The following is an 18,708-nucleotide window of genomic DNA, read 5'->3' on the forward strand; positions in this document are numbered from 1 at the left end:
GTTTGGCAATCTTCGGCACGGTGTATGTGTGCGTGCGACTACACTATGAGGGCTAACTAGCTGCTAACTGCTCACGACTGATTCTATCTCTTTCACACACAACGCTAGGTGCTTTTTGTCTTCGTCCACGAGTAAGTTCAAGCCCGCAACTAGTTAGACCTTATCGTGTATGTATATGTACATATATATATGGTGTTAAAATTATAAAAAAATAATTACGTGACATCACGTGTTATTAGACTTGCTGACGAGAAGCTTGTGATATAAATACAGTAGTGGCATCACACTAAAGAATACACATCCGAGCAATGAGCACTCGTCACTGACACGTATCATTATATTATTTTATTACGATTTTATTGAAATAGATAGCACAAGTTACGGCATCTCCAAAGAAAAAAAGAACAAAGAAAAAAAAATACTGCATATATAAAATAAAAATATAATTATAATTGCATAAGTTGATAAAATGCTATGCAATAGCTTTACCGCGGCAGTCTCCGAGTGCCACACGTCTATTTTTAGTCAGTTTACGTCGGAAGGACATTTTAAATTATTTTACATTATCAAATTTTTTATAAATGTATATTATTTATTTGTTTGCTACGAAAGTGTGAGAAACAATACTTGATTTTTATAAATACCAGTTTTTCTATACAGTCAAATATTCTTAACTGAGAATTAGTTAGTTGTGACTGGACTGTTAGAGATGACTTGTTGAGATGAGTATTTTGAAATCATGGCCATAAGCCAGGTTTCTGTAGGAAACTTTACATGGAATTATTTATATATATATTTTTATATATTATATGTATATATTACTCCTTCCTTACTTACTTCCATTGTATTTAACTTTTATTTACTTGTTTGTTTCCTCTTGTTCATTAGGATTTCTCAGCACTTTCAAATGCTAATGTCATTAAATTATAGTTTGTTTCTTTAAAACTATTTGTACGCTATTAAAATTCCTAAAACCTTAAATTAAAAGAAGAAAAATGTTTAACTTTAAACACATCATTTTCTTTTATGAAGATTTTCAATATCTTACAATTATAATTCCGTGTAGAAGACTATAAGTTAAATCATTTTTCTTGTTCCGATTATTGAAAGAAAATGTAAAACAAAAAGTTTTTTAAACTTCTTAGGAATACATTTTGTAACTACATATTATGTATACCTTAAAAGCCTCCTTTATTTATATTGAACATTAGCCACAGTGGGCCGTCCTAATAATTAAACCAGAATACTTAAATTTGATCTTCTAGTATGCAACGCTATCAAGAACGTGACTCCCATACTATGTGATGTATTAATCTGTAGTGAGATCAATATACTTTTTTTTAATTTTACATAAAAATCTCGTATCAAATCGTAGCACAGTACTCTGGAGCGTTATGAATACCTGGTACATTATATTATGAAATAAACCTGACTTGAACTATGTTTTGTTTTGTTTTAAAAAGAACGAGAAAATTAATCCAAAACAATAATGATTAATTTAATGTATAAGAGGCAGAAAAACAGAATTAAAAAAATGTATTTTATTGTTATTCTAAATAAAGAAATCAGAAAAATAATAATAATTTATTTATTAATTAATGTTCATCAAAGCGATAGATTTTTTCGGTTAGTTTCAGGCGAATCAGCAAAAAGGAGTTATTCCCAAATCTAGTAGTTAAGAAAGTGGAGACTCGAAATAGACTTCACAAACTAAAGGCATTTGTCTAAAAATAATATCGTTATTTCCCAGCTTTGCAAGTTAAAAAGATTTTTTTTATTTCTCGTAGCTCCAACGCTACTCATATCACCTTACCAGGAGAACATAGATCTTTGCGGGTGATTTTACACTATAGATTGAAAAAAAAACCGATATGGGACAGATGAGTTTTATTAAATTTATATCTTTTTTTTTTTTGGGGTCGGGTTGGAAAATATTAAGTGATGAAATACATGTGTATTTCATCACTTTATTACATGATTGTAGATTAGGGTAGGTTAATTCGACGATCCCCGGGGGCTGTCAACTTGTGGTGGTGGGGGGCTTGAGTGCTCCAGTGATCCCCAGGGCTTTACCGGCAGGTATGTACTACCATACCGGACGGGTCTGGGGTGAGGGGTCAGACTAAGAGCGACACAAGCGGTGTCTAAATACATAGTTTCACTGTTATATTTCTAAAAATGACAATTTTCCATACGAACATTCATCACCTGTTTTTACCCCAATTTTCGCAATAAAAAGTAGCCTATGTTCTTTCATTCCTAATAAAGTGTCTAAATACAAAGTTTCACTGTTATATCTTCAAAAATGACGATTTTCCATACGAACAGTCATCCCCTCTTTTTACCCATTCCCCCATTTTTTGCCATAAATACCAAATTTCATCAAAATCGGTTCACTGGTTTAGGCGTGAAAGCGTAACAGACACACAGACAGAGTTACTATCGCATTTATAATATAATAATAATAATAATAATAATAATAACAGCAATAATAATAATGATAAAATATTAGTATATAGTAAAATAGTATATAGTATAATAGTATATAGTATATAGTATGGATTTAATTTTTTGTTTTTTTATTTTGTTTTTAATTATTTAATTTTTTATTTTTTATTTTTTAATCATACATGAAGTATGAAATATTTAATGAGTAAATAAGAGATGGTTTTTTATTTCTGCCTTTACTTTATAAAACTACCTGTCTATCTTTACTTTTATTTACTTTTTACTGGATAATGCACGTTCCTTTAAAAAATAAGTTTAAATTTAAAAACAAATTGTGAACCGTAGTTTCAAGTCACGTTTATTGCGTACTAGCTTTTGCCCGCGACTTCGTTCGCGTGGACTTCAGGTTCGTCCCGTCTAGTCTAGTAATAAGTAAGAAATACGGTAACTAAGCACTGCAGAGCCCTAATCATAGGCCTATAGGTAGCTACTGCAGTATGCTCCTATAAACTACATTTAATGATCTTTTTCCTTCAGCATAAACATGCAGATTCTTCGCTTTAGAAACACGTGAGCAAGCCACATAGAGCTGACCGTGAGAAAAACATGGCGTGCCCAAATGTAGGCCTGCTACCTTCAAGGTTTGACCCTGCGATTTGTTGATCGTCATTGAAAATGCGACTTTTAATAGGAACTGCAGGCGTTTAAAATTGAATGGCAAGTTGTTGGGTATGATTGGGATGCGCGGTATAAGAACATTGTCTCCCTTGGCTTCTCCAGTTAAAATTGTAGCCTTCACTATATGCCTTCCTAATTCGGTAACTCGCAACCGAGTACCGTTGCATAATCTTGGCGCATCCAGGTTACGCATTAACAAAACGGGTACACCTACCTTTAATTCCAACTTGTGTGATGGCACCCCGGACAACTCTAAAGAGTTTAGGAACTCTACGGGATAACTTGTAGTGTCATCGGATGACATAACTGTGTCAATGGAATTATACACTGATGTTTCGCTGTTTATTTCGGCCAAGATGTTTTTATTTATTTTCGCAACAATCTGATTTTTTGGTGCCAATATGGTTCTTTCACACAACCAATTTTCGTCAAGAATATTTTGTTGCAGATTCGGAAAAACTTGTTCAATAAGTTCGTTTTCTGTCTCCACAGCATGACAAAATTGCTGTGTGAAAAGAACCATACCTACTTGGTCGGTGTTTAGGTGGCCTTCACTAATTTCTAGCAGTTTTTGAGCATATGCTCCTGATTCGACATCGCTGAATAACTGGACTCGCATGTTAGTGGTAAGATAAAGCTTTTCAACTTTAGACCACAGATATGAGGCTTTTAGACATGCGTTAATTTCATCTGCTGCAGTGCCTCTCTCGATAATAGGTAAAGTCTGTCTAAAATCCCCTGCCAATAACACTACCACACCACCCATCAACTTTCGATTGCTGTGAATATCTTGTAGACAGCGATCAAGCGCCTCAATGGCGCGTTTGTGTGACATAGTGCACTCGTCCCACACGATCAGCATACATTGTTGCAAGAGGGCGCCACGGGCACTGCTCTTACTGATGTTGCACGTTGGGGTTTCTTCGCTCGCCAGATTAAGAGGTAATTTAAAAACCGAATGTGCCGTTCGTCCACCGCTCAGCAATGTTGCAGCGATCCCAGAGGAAGCCACCGCTAATGCAACTTTACGGTCCTTACGAATTTTTGCTAGAAGCAAATTAAGCAAAAATGTTTTACCTGTACCGCCCGGGGCGTCAAGAAAGAAAAGGCCGCCTTTGTCAAGCTCAACTCGTTGTAATATTTTGTTATAAATGTTTTTTTGTTCGGGTAGCAGGCGTGGTTCAGTTTCGCTGACCTGAGCGTCTAATAAAGCAATATCGTAGCTTAGCTCTTTGATCAAATCGGTCGACAACTCTCCTCGACGCTCTGGTGTAGGCATACCGAAGTCAGACAGTTTCTTACCGGAAATCGTTATTATTTTGTCCTCTATATGTCTCAGTGCTTCATTGAAACATAGATCATTGTTGACTTGATCCATCCTTTCAAATCTTTGCAAGATATCCTCCGATAATGCAGATTTATACTTATCCCATAGTTGAAGAGGATTGGATAAACCGCAAGTGCATATCAATATTGCAAATAGTTCTCTTATTTGCGAAGGAGAGCGACACAGCACTGCCTCTTCCATTGTGGCATCCCAGTGGTTGTCATCTTCCAACAACCCCAACTTCTCACACGCTTGTCGAAAAGTTTGAAGTTCTTGGCCGTCAACTGTTTTAAGATCCAAAAAGCTAGTGGGGCCCTGTACTACATTCAGCAGCATTCGCAAACAGTAACATTCGAAGTTACTAACATGCACTGTGTAAATGCGCCCAAGAGCATCTCCTGCCTTCACACCTGGCCAGCCGTCGACAGGTGTGCCTTGTAAACGACGTTTCCATTCTTTCGACGACACGTTCCATGTATAGTAGCGGGGTACGTCAACATAAAGTAATGTTTTTGCAAATGCGTCATTTTGGCAAAGCAGGAAAAATGCAGTTAGTGTCGTCTTAGGTGGTGCGGCCATTCTCTCTCTAAAATTGTTTTCAGTGAAGTAAATCCGCTGACCATTAGGCAGATGAACCGCAAGGTGAGTGACTGTTGGGTGTCTTTCATGCAGAGGCAGACCCAAGATCCGCCACGCTGCTTCGTTACTACTAACATATCTACCGGCTCGATACGTTTGCACCTCATCTCTCGGGTCAATATTAACATTCCCTTGCTGTCGAATGTTAAAAATAGCCTGGTCGCTGCCTTTGTTTATATATTTACAAATATATTTTATCGCCTGTACCGTATTGCAGAACTCTACATTTATGTGACAGTTATAAATTTTAGACAGAAGAGGAGAATATGGGACAATCCAGCTATTGTCAACCAATACTTCCTGTGTTCCACCTCGGGTTTTTAGAGTTATCGTACGGCCGCCATCTCCTGGTGTTCTACGCCTGTACAAAGGATAGCCTTTGTCGTTAGTTTGAGTATCTTTCAAAAGCGCCCTTGGATACTTTTTGGTGCATTTTCCTTCTTTCATGCATGGTGATGACGGATTTAGTGCACCACAGGGACCGTGAATCATATTTTTGGTTACAGTATCGTAGAGTTTTCGATCACTTTCTGGATTTGGTATCTCCGCACTTATGACTTCATCAATTTGGTTGGGGCGTAATTTTTCCGTCAACCACAGCAGTAAGTGCACGTGAGGCAGACCTCTTTTTTGCCACTCGATCGAGTACATGAAACACTTCATATCTCCAATATTTTACCTTTTGTAAGTAGAGCAACCAATTTTTGTACTTTTATTTTAAATAACCTGGCTGTTAAGTCATGTCTGTCTGTTGCATTTTGACCTGGAATGAGCTCTTTAGTAATTTCTGGCCAAGCGGGATTACATGTCATTGTAATAAACAGATCAGGCCTCCCGTAGTTACGCACGTATGTGAACGCATCCTGCGTGTACTCATGAAGATATCTCGGGCTATTTACAAATGACGATGGGAGTATTACCAATTGACCCAAATTGTTTGGATCTAAATCCGCATCATTCCTGACCGCGTCTTGTAAATGTATATAGTTTTCTGCTCGCAGTTTTGTTTGGTTTAAAGCAATAAACCTTAAGCGCTCACTCTCCACTTTGACATACATGTCCACCAAAAACTGAAGCAAGAGAAGCCTACATCGAAGCAATAAATTAAAATTGTTGCGACGTACCATCATATGATATGCATAAAAGTCTTTGCACGACACTTTTTTGTTCGGTATAGGCTGTTTTGTAACTGGGTTTGTCTGAGGAATATCAAAACTGTACCCCTCTTGTCCTTTCCAAAAAATTATCGGGTACTCGAGAGCATCATAAAATCTATGAGTGTCCGGAACTCTAGTAAGCCGGCCATCGTGCGCCTGAATAACAATGTCCCGAGACGCAGTTTGTTCAGTACTAACTACTACGGCAGCTATTTCGTTTGTGGTCGGGGCATTGAATCGTCTTTCGTGTTCACCACGTGGTACACGATCTGGGTGTATCACGACCCTGTAATTATCGCTAGTCACTCTATCTTTAGCCATTTTAAATTCATGCACTAAAACGTTGTGATCATGTAGAACTTTTTGTATTTTTTGAACTGTGTTTCTTTCCACACCTGGTACGTACTCAGAACGCCTATCAACTTGTGCTTCCTCATCACCCATGAAATAAACTTGCAAAAATTTTGGTTGCGTATTAGCAGCAGGAAGCAAAGAGCCAATTGTGTGGTATATTTGCCCTTGGATTGTAAAAGTCGGGCAAAATCCTGGCATCGACACAATGTTATCAGCTCCAAAAGATGTCATATGGAAGCATGTATTGTATTTTCTTATGTTTTTTAAAAAACGGCGAGACTCATCTGTTTCATTTGAAAAAAGTTCTTTAAGAGGTTCAACACGCTCGTCTATTGAAGGAAGAACTACTTTTCCTCCCGAACAACACATGCCTGCAGCTTCCTCTTTCCATTTAAGAGCACCGCAAAATCTGCATTCCTTATTCATCGCTTCTATTTTTATAAGCTTGTGGCTTTCGTAATCAAGAGTTTCATCGTACTCAAATGCAGCTTTATCAAATACTCCCCACGCGTTTCTTGTAAATATTAATCGTCGCTGTTGTGCCCTTTCAGCAACAGCGCATCTGCGAGCTTCAGCAGCTTCAACAGTTTCAGTAGCTCTTTGGGACCCTATGTAAGTCGCTTGCTGAAGACGCCGAGCTTGAGACTGTTCGGGTGTCTCAGAAGCCCGTTGAGATGCCAGATATTCAGCGTTCTGTTGACGTCGAGCTTGAGACTGTTCGGGTGTCTCCGCAGCCCGTTGAGATGCTAGATACTCAGCATGCTGTCGACGTCGATCCTGGGACTGTTCGGGTGTCTCAGAAGCCCGTTGAGATGCCAGATATTCAGCGTTCTGTTGACGTCGAGCTTGAGACTGTTCGGGTGTCTCTGCAGCCCGTTGAGATGCTAGATACTCAGCATGCTGTCGACGTCTATCTTGGGACTGCTCTGGTGTCTCAGCAGCTCTTTGAGCTGCCTCACGCTCTGCTTGTTTAAGCCTTCGCAGTTCGGCTTGTGGAAACGTCTCGTTAAGTCTAGCTACTTTCATAGTTCGAGCTTTATTAGAGCTTTGGGAAAGATTAGACTTACGCTTTCGCGGCATAATTCTTAAGTACGTGTTGTTTCTATACTTCCAAAAAATACAGTACGGTAGTTATTGTTATGATTGTACTTTAATGCAATCCTTGCCTATTTAATTAACCTATCTATATAGTAATTCAATTATCAATGAAGTAATTCGTTATAATTAACCTATTTATATAATTTGTTATAATTAACTGTAAGTAACCTATCTATATAGTAATTGAATTATCAATGAAGTAATTCGTTATATAATTAACCTATTTATATAATTTGTTATAATTAACTGTAAGTAACCTATCTATATAGTAATTGAATTATCAATGAAGTAATTCGTTATATAATTAACCTATTTATATAATTTGTTATAATTAACTGTAAGTAACCTATCTATATAGTAATTGAATTATCAATGAAGTAATTCGTTATATAATTAACCTATTTATATAATTTGTTATAATTAACTGTAAGTAACCTATCTATATAGTAATTGAATCATCAATGAAGTAATTCGTAAAAATGAAGTATCTTTTTGTACGTGTAACTCCTAACCAAAAAGAAACCTGGCAATAACTAACCTTAGGCCTATATTACTTAATGTAGGCGACCATACGGTTTTATCAAATCGCTAGTGCCTTGAAAATTAGCAAAACGGACACAACCGTCAACGACGTCTGCCCTCACGCGTCTGCCCGCGTTCGGGTCGCGCACTCAGCGATGAGCCACTTCTTCCCCACCGCACCTACCCCGCTCCCCCCACGCCCCGTTCGCCTGGCGCCGCTGCCGGTATTTATCACCGAAACGGTATTTATCGCCGAAATTGCTATGACTCTGCATTTTAAATCTGTGATATCTTCGAAAATATTTATTTAATTTACATGCTGTAAAAAGCCATATTGATCTTTATTAAATGCACAATGTATTTAAGATACTTAATTGGATAAGGGTTAATACTGTATTGCTTAAAATCGCTTCGTAAATAAGCCATTATTTCTCGTACAAAGTAAAGGATAAAAAATGGTTATTGTGGGTTATTCCTAAGAGATAAACATATACCATACATAGACCTTTTTAAATTGTACAATACTGTAGTAAATTGTTTTGATCTATCTTGTAGGATTCAGTCAGCGTTTGCAATGTAAGCGCAAAAAATGTGTTTTTTTTTACGACCTCACATTAAAAACCTCAAAAATTGTAGCCTATGTGTTATTCTGATGTATAAGCTATATTGTGGTAAAGTTTCATTCAAATCCATTCAGTAGTTTTTACGTGAAAGAATAACAAACATCCATACATCCATACTTACAAACTTTCGCCTTTATAATAGTAGTAGGATTATGAAGTACCAGGTGTTCATAAAGCTACAGAATACTATTACACAATTTGCTACGGGGATGCTACGAAAACCCAGAGAATTGGTTCTACGATAAACATACAAATATGCATTTCAAAGGGTTAATAGTGCAGACGTTGTGACAAACATGCATGCACGAACTAAGGCGAAACTATATTTTAGTGTCGGCTATCATGAAGAAAGGAATTCCCGTTTTTAAAATTAAATCAAACTAAGATATCTAAAATCAGAGAGCATAAAGGGCAATTGTATCAGGCTTACTGAAAACTAATGTAAAAAACAGTTTTTTTTCTTCTGAGATTTTCTTAGACATACATTTTGTAACAATGTATTTTGTCAATCTTAAAAGTCTGCCTTACATACATATCTTGAAAACTAAGAGCAGTGGGTGGTCTTATCAGTATTGTATACAAATCAGAATACTTAAGTTTGTTCTCCTAGTATGCAACGCTATCAAAAACGTGAGCCCCTACTATGTATTTATACGTAACTGTAGTAAGGTCAATAAAGTTTTACTTTTCACAGCAATCTTGAAAAATATTGTACTACTCCTTCAGACTTATGAAGTCATGGTTCCCGTACTATGAAACAAACGTGACCAATCTTCGAAATTCTGGTTGGTTCCTTTGCAACCATGATCAATTGATAGACGAGATGAAAATGAAATCATTCATATACATGTTTTCTAATCAGAAAATAAATAATAAAATATTTAATTAATTAATATAATATTAATTGATTTAGATTATAATTAATCAATGTTTTTCAAATACACGTATGTCGGAGTAGGGTCCAGGCCGTGGTTTTTAAAAAGTGTGACGCCAGCATAACTGACGTCATCAATGACTTTATTCTTGATTGTAGACCAACATTGTTGTGACTACACTTACACAAGTGGCTACGCAGGTGGTTATGCGGCTGACACCTGATAATTTCAACTACCCTCAATTATTAGTTTTTCAAATAATAAGAATTACACCGACATATGTTTTTTTTCAGTTAATTTTAGTCAAAATTGATTCGAAGTGGAGGGACGAAACTAAGTGCCATTATCATTTATAGAAAAAGAAATGCCAGCTTCGAAAGTTAAATTTTTTGTACTGGTCTCGTAGCTCCAACGGAACTCATAACATCCTACCAGGGAAACATAAATCTATGAAGGTGATGTATCACTATGAATTGAGAGTGAAATTTATGCTATATGAACATATTGGGACAGACGTGTGTTTTAAATATTTCATATATTGAATATATATTGATATTTATTGATATTTATTTGTTTGTCTGTGTTCGTGTGTCATAGCCCAATTTACATTTATTAGAGCTTATTTATTTATTAATTTTTTCCTGTTATTCTTATGAAGATATTTTTGTTCCTATCATATATAAGTTTCTTTTGCGTGTTCCTGAAATCTCGTTTTATGGAAGTGAATTGAATTCATAAAATAATTTGTATTATTTTCAAGTTCGTAGAGCAGTGGACGATCATCGTTCAGTATTGCATACAAAACATGATTCCTCAATTAATGTTCATCTGTAATACAAGGTTATAAAGTCAGGGTATATAAAAAATTTTATTATTATTATAAAACTATTAACTATTATTATTAATTATCACTAAGGTGATCTTTCTCCCCATTAATCTCAAGCTCTAGTTGGTTTGTATAATTTTAAGTTCCATATATTTTTTTATTAAAATTATTAATAAATGCTAGATTTATTAATAATTTTATTCAATGCTTTCAATTTGCGTGTAACTTAATTATAACTGTAATTAACTGTATGATGATAACTTTAATAAACTCAGTTTAACGTATGAGAAGAAATGTGGGAAAAATTCCTCTAGCTAAGCTGTATTGGTTGCATAACACCAACTCATAACATCCTACTAGGAGAACATACAACCGCGTAGGTGATGTTTCACAAGGGGGTGGAAGTGAAACTATCTATCTATATTTAATATAGTCTACTTGTTTGTGTGATGGTTGTCTTTTATGTATGTGTAAGTTTGGTATGACTGGCTTGCTAGCTGGCTCTTTGATAATTACGAATATTGACATCGCACTATTATTTATTCTTACTTCAAAGTTAAATTCATAACGAGGGCAAAGTGGACAGAAAATTCAAAATATTTTAGTTTTTCCCTGAGTTATTCACTAAACACAACTTGTATTCAAAATTTTGAAGCTTCTATATAAACTAGAAGCGCCTTACAGTTTGGATGATGGGTCAGTCAGTGAATGAAAAAATTTAACAAAACTAAGAACTTTGTCTAGTTGTAATGCTTGAGCTACTTTTTTCTTGCTTACCAGAAATATAGGCGTCAGGTTTAATGCGAAATGTACTTATAGGTCGAAAATGTCCCGAAATAATTTGAGAAAAGTGTAATACGGCCATGCCGCTTTTTTATTTTTGCTCGACTTGGCGGTTCACTATCGTACAAACAGGTAAATTTTACAATTCATTTTTCAGACAATATCGAATTTTATCTATAGTAACAAATAGTTTTAAATCCAATCACCACTTCATTAAGTCAATATATATTTTTAGTTATAATTATTTAAAATAATTTAAATTGTGATATTCTTGATGATTCTAAGCTTAACGATATTTATATTCTAATATTTATTGGAAACTCTTATGATGGTTAAACTAGCGCCATCTGTATATTTGTTATAATAGTGTAAATTAATGTTAATAATGTTTCTGTACAGTAATTTAAATGTCCAAATACTTGACAATTGGTTTTATAATTTATAATGAGAGCTTCTGCATGTTTTACGTAATGTTCAGTGTTTTATAAAAAAGCTTGGATCTACGATAATTATCTAACTTCACGTTTAAATTGGCCTTTCCTCGTTTATGATTTTAATAAAACCCTTTTGTCAAAGTTAGATGCAGGCGTCATAAAGATGTTGAAGTTGTGGCTCGGGCTCGCGCTAACGGCTGATTCATCGGCTTTATTTAGGGATCGCAATAGTTTTGGGATGAGTCTAAAAAGGCCATCGGAGCTCTATAAACACCTGAGAGTTTCCAAGAGGTACATCTTGGGGAAATCCCAGGATGACGTCGTTACATCGCTCCCAAAAGACAAAGATGCCTCAGAGCTAGAGTCAAGGCTTCAATTCCACAAGCAGTTTATGATAGGAGCGCAAAGTAACAGAGTAGGGTTAGGATCAAGTAGGAAGGTCCAAGATACGGATATATTGAAGTCTTTTATTCGACAAGACGAGAATGATAAATATAAGATCCATGCAATAAGTTTAGAAATGCAGAACGAGTGGTTAGACATAGGAGATTTTTGCATCCCATTAGCACTAAAATGGCGCACCTTAATCCATGATTGGTCGCCAGCATTGCTAAAATTCTATCTCAATGCATTCCAGATGACTCTCCCAGATCAGAGTAATTTAGTAAGATGGGGTAAAGGTACCGAAAAGACTTGCTATATCTGTGGGAAGGCAGTTGGAACTGCTAGGCACTTGTTAGTGGGATGTAAGGTACTCCTCGATAGCGGTCAATACTCGCGTCGTCACGATAGGGTTCTGGAAATCATACGTGAAGCGGTTAGTGTTTCGGTAGCCAGAGCGCAAAAAGGAATAACCACAAACGAGCGATCAGTAGTTTTGTGAGAGAGGGCATTAGGACTATAAAAACAAATGTCAAGCCTTACCCCATCCTTAAAGCGGCTACGGATTGGACTATAATGATGGATACGTGTGAAAAACAATACAAAATCCCCGAGGATATTTGTGCGTCGGCCTCCAGACCGGACATATTCATGTATTCGCGAATCTTAAAGCGCGTTGTGATGATAGAGCTTACGGTTCCTTGGGAAACCAACATCCCCAAAGACCATACCATCAAGGTCAACAAATATTACGAGCTCACAAACGAACTCACTCGAAATAGGTTCGTCGTGGATTTATATGCGGTAGAAGTGGGAGCGAGAGGTATAACGGCTAAATCTCTCTACAACCTACTAAAAGACTTGGGCCTGTCCAGAACTCACATCAATTCTTTCTTGGAACGTACTTCGAAGGCAGCCCTAGTAGGTTCTTGTCAAATATGGTTAGGTAGGGAGAGGAGCTTGGACAGTGGAGGTGAGCGTTTAACGCGCGTTAGTTAGGGGCCCCTTAAACCTACACCTGGGTCGCAAGTCCCAGGCGCTGTTAAAGCTCCACTCCCTGCAACGCAATGGACCCGGCACCCGCACGGTGAATCCATTGAATGCTAAGAGGTTTCGTCTCTTCGTCTTATGGAAACTCTTATGAGGGAAACTAGCGCCCTCTGTATGATATTGTAACTTACCCTCACCTAAAAATGTTACCTTTGAATATTATAAATAGGATGTAAGTGCTAGACTGGGGGATTTCTGGTACGAGTTGTGGAGCAATAGACATCTAAGTGGAAGTACTGCCTTATTTATTTTTAACAAGTCAGAAGTATACGGATCGTTCGCGAAATATCCTGTCAACTGGAAATAATGAAGATGAACCGCTGCCACATGTCACAAAGAAGCCTGAAGAAAAAAGAAAAAAGAAAACCTCTCCGATCTACAGATACTTGAACGTTTAGACCACCTGGAGAAAATGATTGAAGTTACTAGCCAGTGTGAGATGGCAACGCAATTACAACCTGGACCCTATACAAATAACAAGGAGATGCTGAAGCTCAAGTAAGAAGCTTAAATATGATGATAAAAAAAGAGCTTTAATATACAACATGACAAGCAACTTGGAAGGAAACTCTCTGCTACGGTTTGAACACCAATAAAACATCGATGTGACCTGGAGCGAGTGGAAAAGACTTTTCCCTCTCAAGCGCGGATTCGCTGCGAAACTACACGACATGGTTGCAACTAACAAACGTCAGGATGCACAGGTGATACTTTTATTTTTCAAAAAGCCAGCTCTTGGAGAGTCATGTGAGTTAAGTGATCATATAATCTGCCACGTAATTTGAAAGCTGGAACCCGAGGCACAGGTTCTAAAGCCACCGGTTCTTAAGATACTTAATTATTTAACGGATACTATAGTTGAACCCTCACAATTAACAAATAATTTAACTTTTGATAAAGTTCAGGGCCTAAATGTTTTTCATGTGGACTCACATCGTCCCAATGTATATCATCCCAATGTAGGGAAAACGTCCGATGTAATAATTATAATAAAATTGTTCATAAAACGGAATATTGCAGATTTAAAAAGTCCGATCACTGTGGTAAAGTAGGTTATGAAGAGAAAGACTGTTATTTTAAAAATCTATCGGCTCCAAATAGTTCTTATGTCAAACCTAACAATAAATTCGATGAAAAGAAATCTAAATTGTTAGCCCGATTGATGTGGATCACCAAAATTTCGTAAAATTATTATTGCTAACGGTTTTAAATTGACTGCATATATTGACTTTAATAATACTATAACAGTATCAGCGGCTCTAAAAAATCAATTTAAAATATAATATATGTCAAACAAGCATAAAAGGTTATGGGCGTCAAATTATAACACCAGAAGGTGAAACTCTATAGTAGCTTTTGAATTTTGAATTTGAACATAGATGGCGTCGGGGCTAGCAAATCGGTTTTGATAGTCTTGTGATAACCTACAAGACACCGACATGATAATAGGGCGGGCCTTTAGTGAATTACCGGGAATATGTGTTATGATAGCGACGGATACTTTAACATTTTCCTACAATAATAGCACTGTTAATATGGAACTACCATTTTTAAATCATAATGACGTCCATCTATCAAAAATAGAATTAAGGGTACCTCATGACCTGAAAATTGTTAATGGATTAATCAAAATTTTAGTTTATACGGACCAATTTGTCGACAATATGTCGATGGTGTTCTGTGAAACTTGAACGGTCTGAATATAGGTGCCTTGGTAAAGAAATTGATATTCCAGAACAAATAACTGAAATAAATGGTAACCGGGGTATATCGACGTAAACGACTTAGTATATTAACCGATAACATTATTTGCTACACTTTGCATTACTCGAGGTTTGAATATAAATCGGGTAATATTAAAATCGATACAGATGTGTCAAGATCGGACCTAGACAATCTTCAAAATCTTAAATAAATTTGATCATTGTTTTGATGATCATGTAGGGGTAGGAGATTTGATATAGAAATAAAAATTGAACTAACCACTTAAGTTCCCTTTTATCATCACCCGTATCGTATGTCAATAAAAGAGTGATGAATTTTATGCTGAATAAGTATAGATTTGAATTCGCTTCCTCATTATCAACGATATTTTATTATTTTCAAAAACTAGCCCGCAGGCTTTGGAAAATTGAGAACTTTGATTTGAAATTTGAAATTTGATTTGATTTTATTGAGCAAATATGGTGTAATAATGCGTCGGGACAAATGTTCATTCTTAAAAGCAAGTATCGATTACTTAGGTCACATCATATCGTGTGGAGAGATCCAACCATAGCCAAATAAATTAAAAGCACTAAATGAATTTAGAGAACCAAATAATATTCACGATTTAAGAAGATTTAATGGGTGTAAGCTGGTTACTTCCGTAAATTCATTAAATCTTTCGAGAATAGAATTCGTCCGCTATGTATTTTACTACGAAATACCAATTGTGGAAATGGGGGAAGAAGAACAAAATTCGTTTATTGGTATAAACGAGCTTTAAAATCTGAACCAGTACTGGCTATATATAATTCCGAACTTGAAACACAGTTAAACATATATGCATCAAGTCATGGAGTTGGTGGTATTTTATTTTAAAAACAGTTGAAAGGTGAATTAAAACCTATAGCATATTTCAGTAAACAAAATATTTAATAAAAATACAACATATTTAATACAAATAATTAAATACAAATGTCATTATTCTGTATAGTGAATCTAATGATGATGATATTTGACTAAGAAAGAAAATGTTTCAGCTATCTAATGTAATTGATATTTTTCTTTTCATCAAAGGTTAAATCCAAAGTAAATCACTTACAATATGGAGAGTAAGTGATATATATTTACGCTTTATAAAGTGAAAATTCAATGTGTAATCATAATAATGATGTTAAAACATAATTGAATATGTTGAGTCGCATACCATGCAAGAGTAAAAATTATGAAATACTAATACTTGGCAAAAATTTGTTAATACCAAGCTGGTGTGTCCCATGGAAATAAGAGTTCTAACTGGTTTGTCCAGTATTAAAAGCATCCAGGGGTGTCCGGTGCTAAGAAAAAGAGAATCCATGTAGGTGTGTCCCATGGAAATAAAATTAATTAATCCATATTGGCCCTATCGTGCTTTCCGCTACTGGAGTCATTCCTAAACACTCACACCAAAGTCAAAAATTCTGGATTTACCACCACTCGCATACATCACCATGCAAAAAGCTGCTATTTTGAATACCTGTCGAATAGTACGTGAATTTTTGGAATCTGTTAATGAGTTGACTGACATTTTCACTTCCCAGAAACACTTGGTCACTGACCCGTGTGACTGGAATATTTGCCCCATTATTAGGGAGATTAATATTTTAAAATAAAAATAGTTTAAATAAATAAAATTGAAGAGTATCATGGTGTATCCAGTGCTAAATAAAATGAATAGCCATGATGGTGGGTCCCATGGTATTGAGATCAAATTGTTTTGTCCAGTGAATAAAGTTCTAAAAAAAAGGGCTTTATGGTGTGTCCATTATGATAAGTCCAGTGCCAAGTTAAACAAGAAAAATAGCCATGTTGATGTGTCCCATGGAAATATAATCACTCTTGTTTTGGTTTTATAAGCATCCTGGTGTGTCCGATGCTAAGAAAAAAAAGAGTCCATGTAGGTGTCCCATGGAAATATTATCGAATTGGTTTGTTCATTGATCTAGTTTCAAAAGCATCTTGTTGTGTCCGGTGCATAAAACAGAAATAGATAAATTAAGGTTTATTGAGAACTTTGTACTGCTGTATTGTTATAATTCTATTACGAGGACGTAATATGCTGTCAATATGGCCGATCGTTTAATTAATTTTTTGGGGAATTTTATACATGCAGTAAAATATTTTAATACATGCAGTAAAATATTTTTGGAAAATAAGTTGTTATTTACAGTTATAAAATTTCTTCAATAAAAACAACCTCAATTTTTGATTCTAGGACTTTTACAAACCTGGAAATTGATATTTTAAATTGTAAGATAGTTCACAATACCATTACGAGGTCGTAAATTTGTGAATCAGGAAAGGCCGAGTGTTAGTTATAATTATTTAAAATAATTTAAATTGTGATATACTTGATGATTCTAAGCTTAACGATATTTATATTCTAATATTTATTGGAAACTCTTGTGATGGTTAAACTAGCGCCATCTGTATATTTGTTATAACAGTGTAAATTAATGTTAATAATGTTTCTGTACAGTAATTTAAATGTCCAAATACTTGACAATTGGTTTTATAATTTATAATGAGAGCTTCTGCATGTTTTACGTAATGTTCAGTATTTTATAATTTTATGGAAACACTTATGAGGGAAACTAACGCCCTCTGTATGACATTGTAACTTACCCTCACCTAAAAATGTTACCTTTGAATATTATAAATAGGATGTAAGTACTAGACTGGGGGATTTCTGATACGAGTTGTGGAGCAACAAACATCTAAGTGGAAGTACTGCCTTATTTATTTCTAACAATATGTACAAAATTTCTATTTAATTATTGTCGGCTAGGTATGCGTGTTCATATTGTACGGGACTACGAACAGTTGTGGTTAGCTGTCCCGTCACAGCGGCCAAGAGAATAAAAGAGGTTAAAAGGCTCCTGGTGGGCTGGGTTTCGGCGCAGGTGAGGCTGCTGGAGCCCCGACCTCTAAGGTGCTTCCGATGCCACATTGGGGACCATGTGAGCGCTAAATGCACCTCGGAGGTGGACCGCAGCGATCTCTGCTTCCGCTGTGGTCAACCCGGTCATAGGGCTAGTTCGTGCACTGCCCCGCTGCACTGTGATGCATGTGCAGCCGCCGGCAAGCCGGCTGACCATCGGGTAGGGGGCAAGTCCTGCTCCCCTCCCGTCAAATCCAGGGGCAGGGGTAAGTTCTCTGCCTCCAACGTTGACTCTGCTGTTGTTCCCGCCGCCGTTGCCGCAGTCGCCACCACTCCCGATACTGCTGCTATCGCCGCTGCCACCACGGAGGAGGCCGTGATGGACTGTTAATAATGGCTCCATTACGCATACTTCAGGCGAATATTAACCACTGCGCTGCTGCTCAGGATCTTCTGCTCCAGAGCATGGCGGAGTGGTCGATAAATGTCGCTGTAGTCTCAGAGCCGTACTTCGTTCCACCCAACGATCACTGGGTGGTGGACCTGGATGACTCGGTGACTATCATCTCGTCGGCTACCAATGGCACCCCGACCCTAGAGAGGCCTCAGAGAAGCAGGGGCTGCGTTGCTGCTCGGTTTGGAGATATCGCTGTGGTGGGCGTTTACTTCTCTCCGAACCGATCTCTCTCCGAGTTTCACAACTCCCTTAGGGATTTGGTTAACGTCGTTAACGAGTTCCGTTCTCTCACTGTGCTCGTCCTAGGGGACTTCAATGCCAAGAACTTGGCTTGGGGTTCTCGGCTCACCGACGTACGGGGTAGGATGGTGGAAGACTGGGCTTTAGAGACAGGCCTCGTTATTCTAAACCAGGGTTCTGTGCCTACGTGCG

At 36.7% G+C, this 18,708-nt stretch overlaps 3 protein-coding genes across 3 annotated transcripts; 1 reads left to right on the forward strand and 2 right to left on the reverse strand.

Moving 5' to 3' along the window:
• Positions 1 to 2,935: 2,935 nt before the first annotated feature.
• Positions 2,936 to 5,755, reverse strand: LOC133320649 (uncharacterized). Its single transcript, XM_061529275.1, has one exon. The coding sequence runs from the start codon at positions 5,753 to 5,755 to the stop codon at positions 2,936 to 2,938; it is 2,820 nt and encodes a 939-aa protein (XP_061385259.1).
• On the reverse strand, positions 5,752 to 7,629 carry LOC133320650 (uncharacterized). The gene has a single exon (XM_061529276.1). It carries the CDS (start codon positions 7,627 to 7,629, stop codon positions 5,752 to 5,754), a length of 1,878 nt encoding a protein of 625 aa, XP_061385260.1.
• A 5,978-nt stretch (positions 7,630 to 13,607) lies between these two features.
• Positions 13,608 to 18,210, forward strand: LOC133320651 (uncharacterized). Its single transcript, XM_061529277.1, has 2 exons — positions 13,608 to 13,693; positions 17,727 to 18,210. The coding sequence occupies exons 1-2, from the start codon at positions 13,608 to 13,610 to the stop codon at positions 18,208 to 18,210; spliced, it is 570 nt and encodes a 189-aa protein (XP_061385261.1).
• Positions 18,211 to 18,708: the final 498 nt, after the last annotated feature.

The sequence above is a fragment of the Danaus plexippus genome, unplaced genomic scaffold (assembly GCF_018135715.1).
Source record: "Danaus plexippus unplaced genomic scaffold, MEX_DaPlex mxdp_43, whole genome shotgun sequence".
NCBI classification, from domain to species: domain Eukaryota; kingdom Metazoa; phylum Arthropoda; class Insecta; order Lepidoptera; family Nymphalidae; genus Danaus; species Danaus plexippus.

Bases quoted from the DNA above. Each gene is read 5' to 3' on its own strand.
- LOC133320649 (XM_061529275.1), bottom strand. From the start codon at position 5,755: ATGAAGTGTTTCATGTACTCGATCGAGTGGCAAAAAAGAGGTCTGCCT.
- LOC133320650 (XM_061529276.1), bottom strand. From the start codon at position 7,629: ATGAAAGTAGCTAGACTTAACGAGACGTTTCCACAAGCCGAACTGCGA.
- LOC133320651 (XM_061529277.1), top strand. From the start codon at position 13,608: ATGATTGAAGTTACTAGCCAGTGTGAGATGGCAACGCAATTACAACCT. The intron at 13,694-17,726 runs GTAAGAAGCTTA...ATTGTCGGCTAG, and splicing joins AAGGAGATGCTGAAGCTCAA to GTATGCGTGTTCATATTGTA.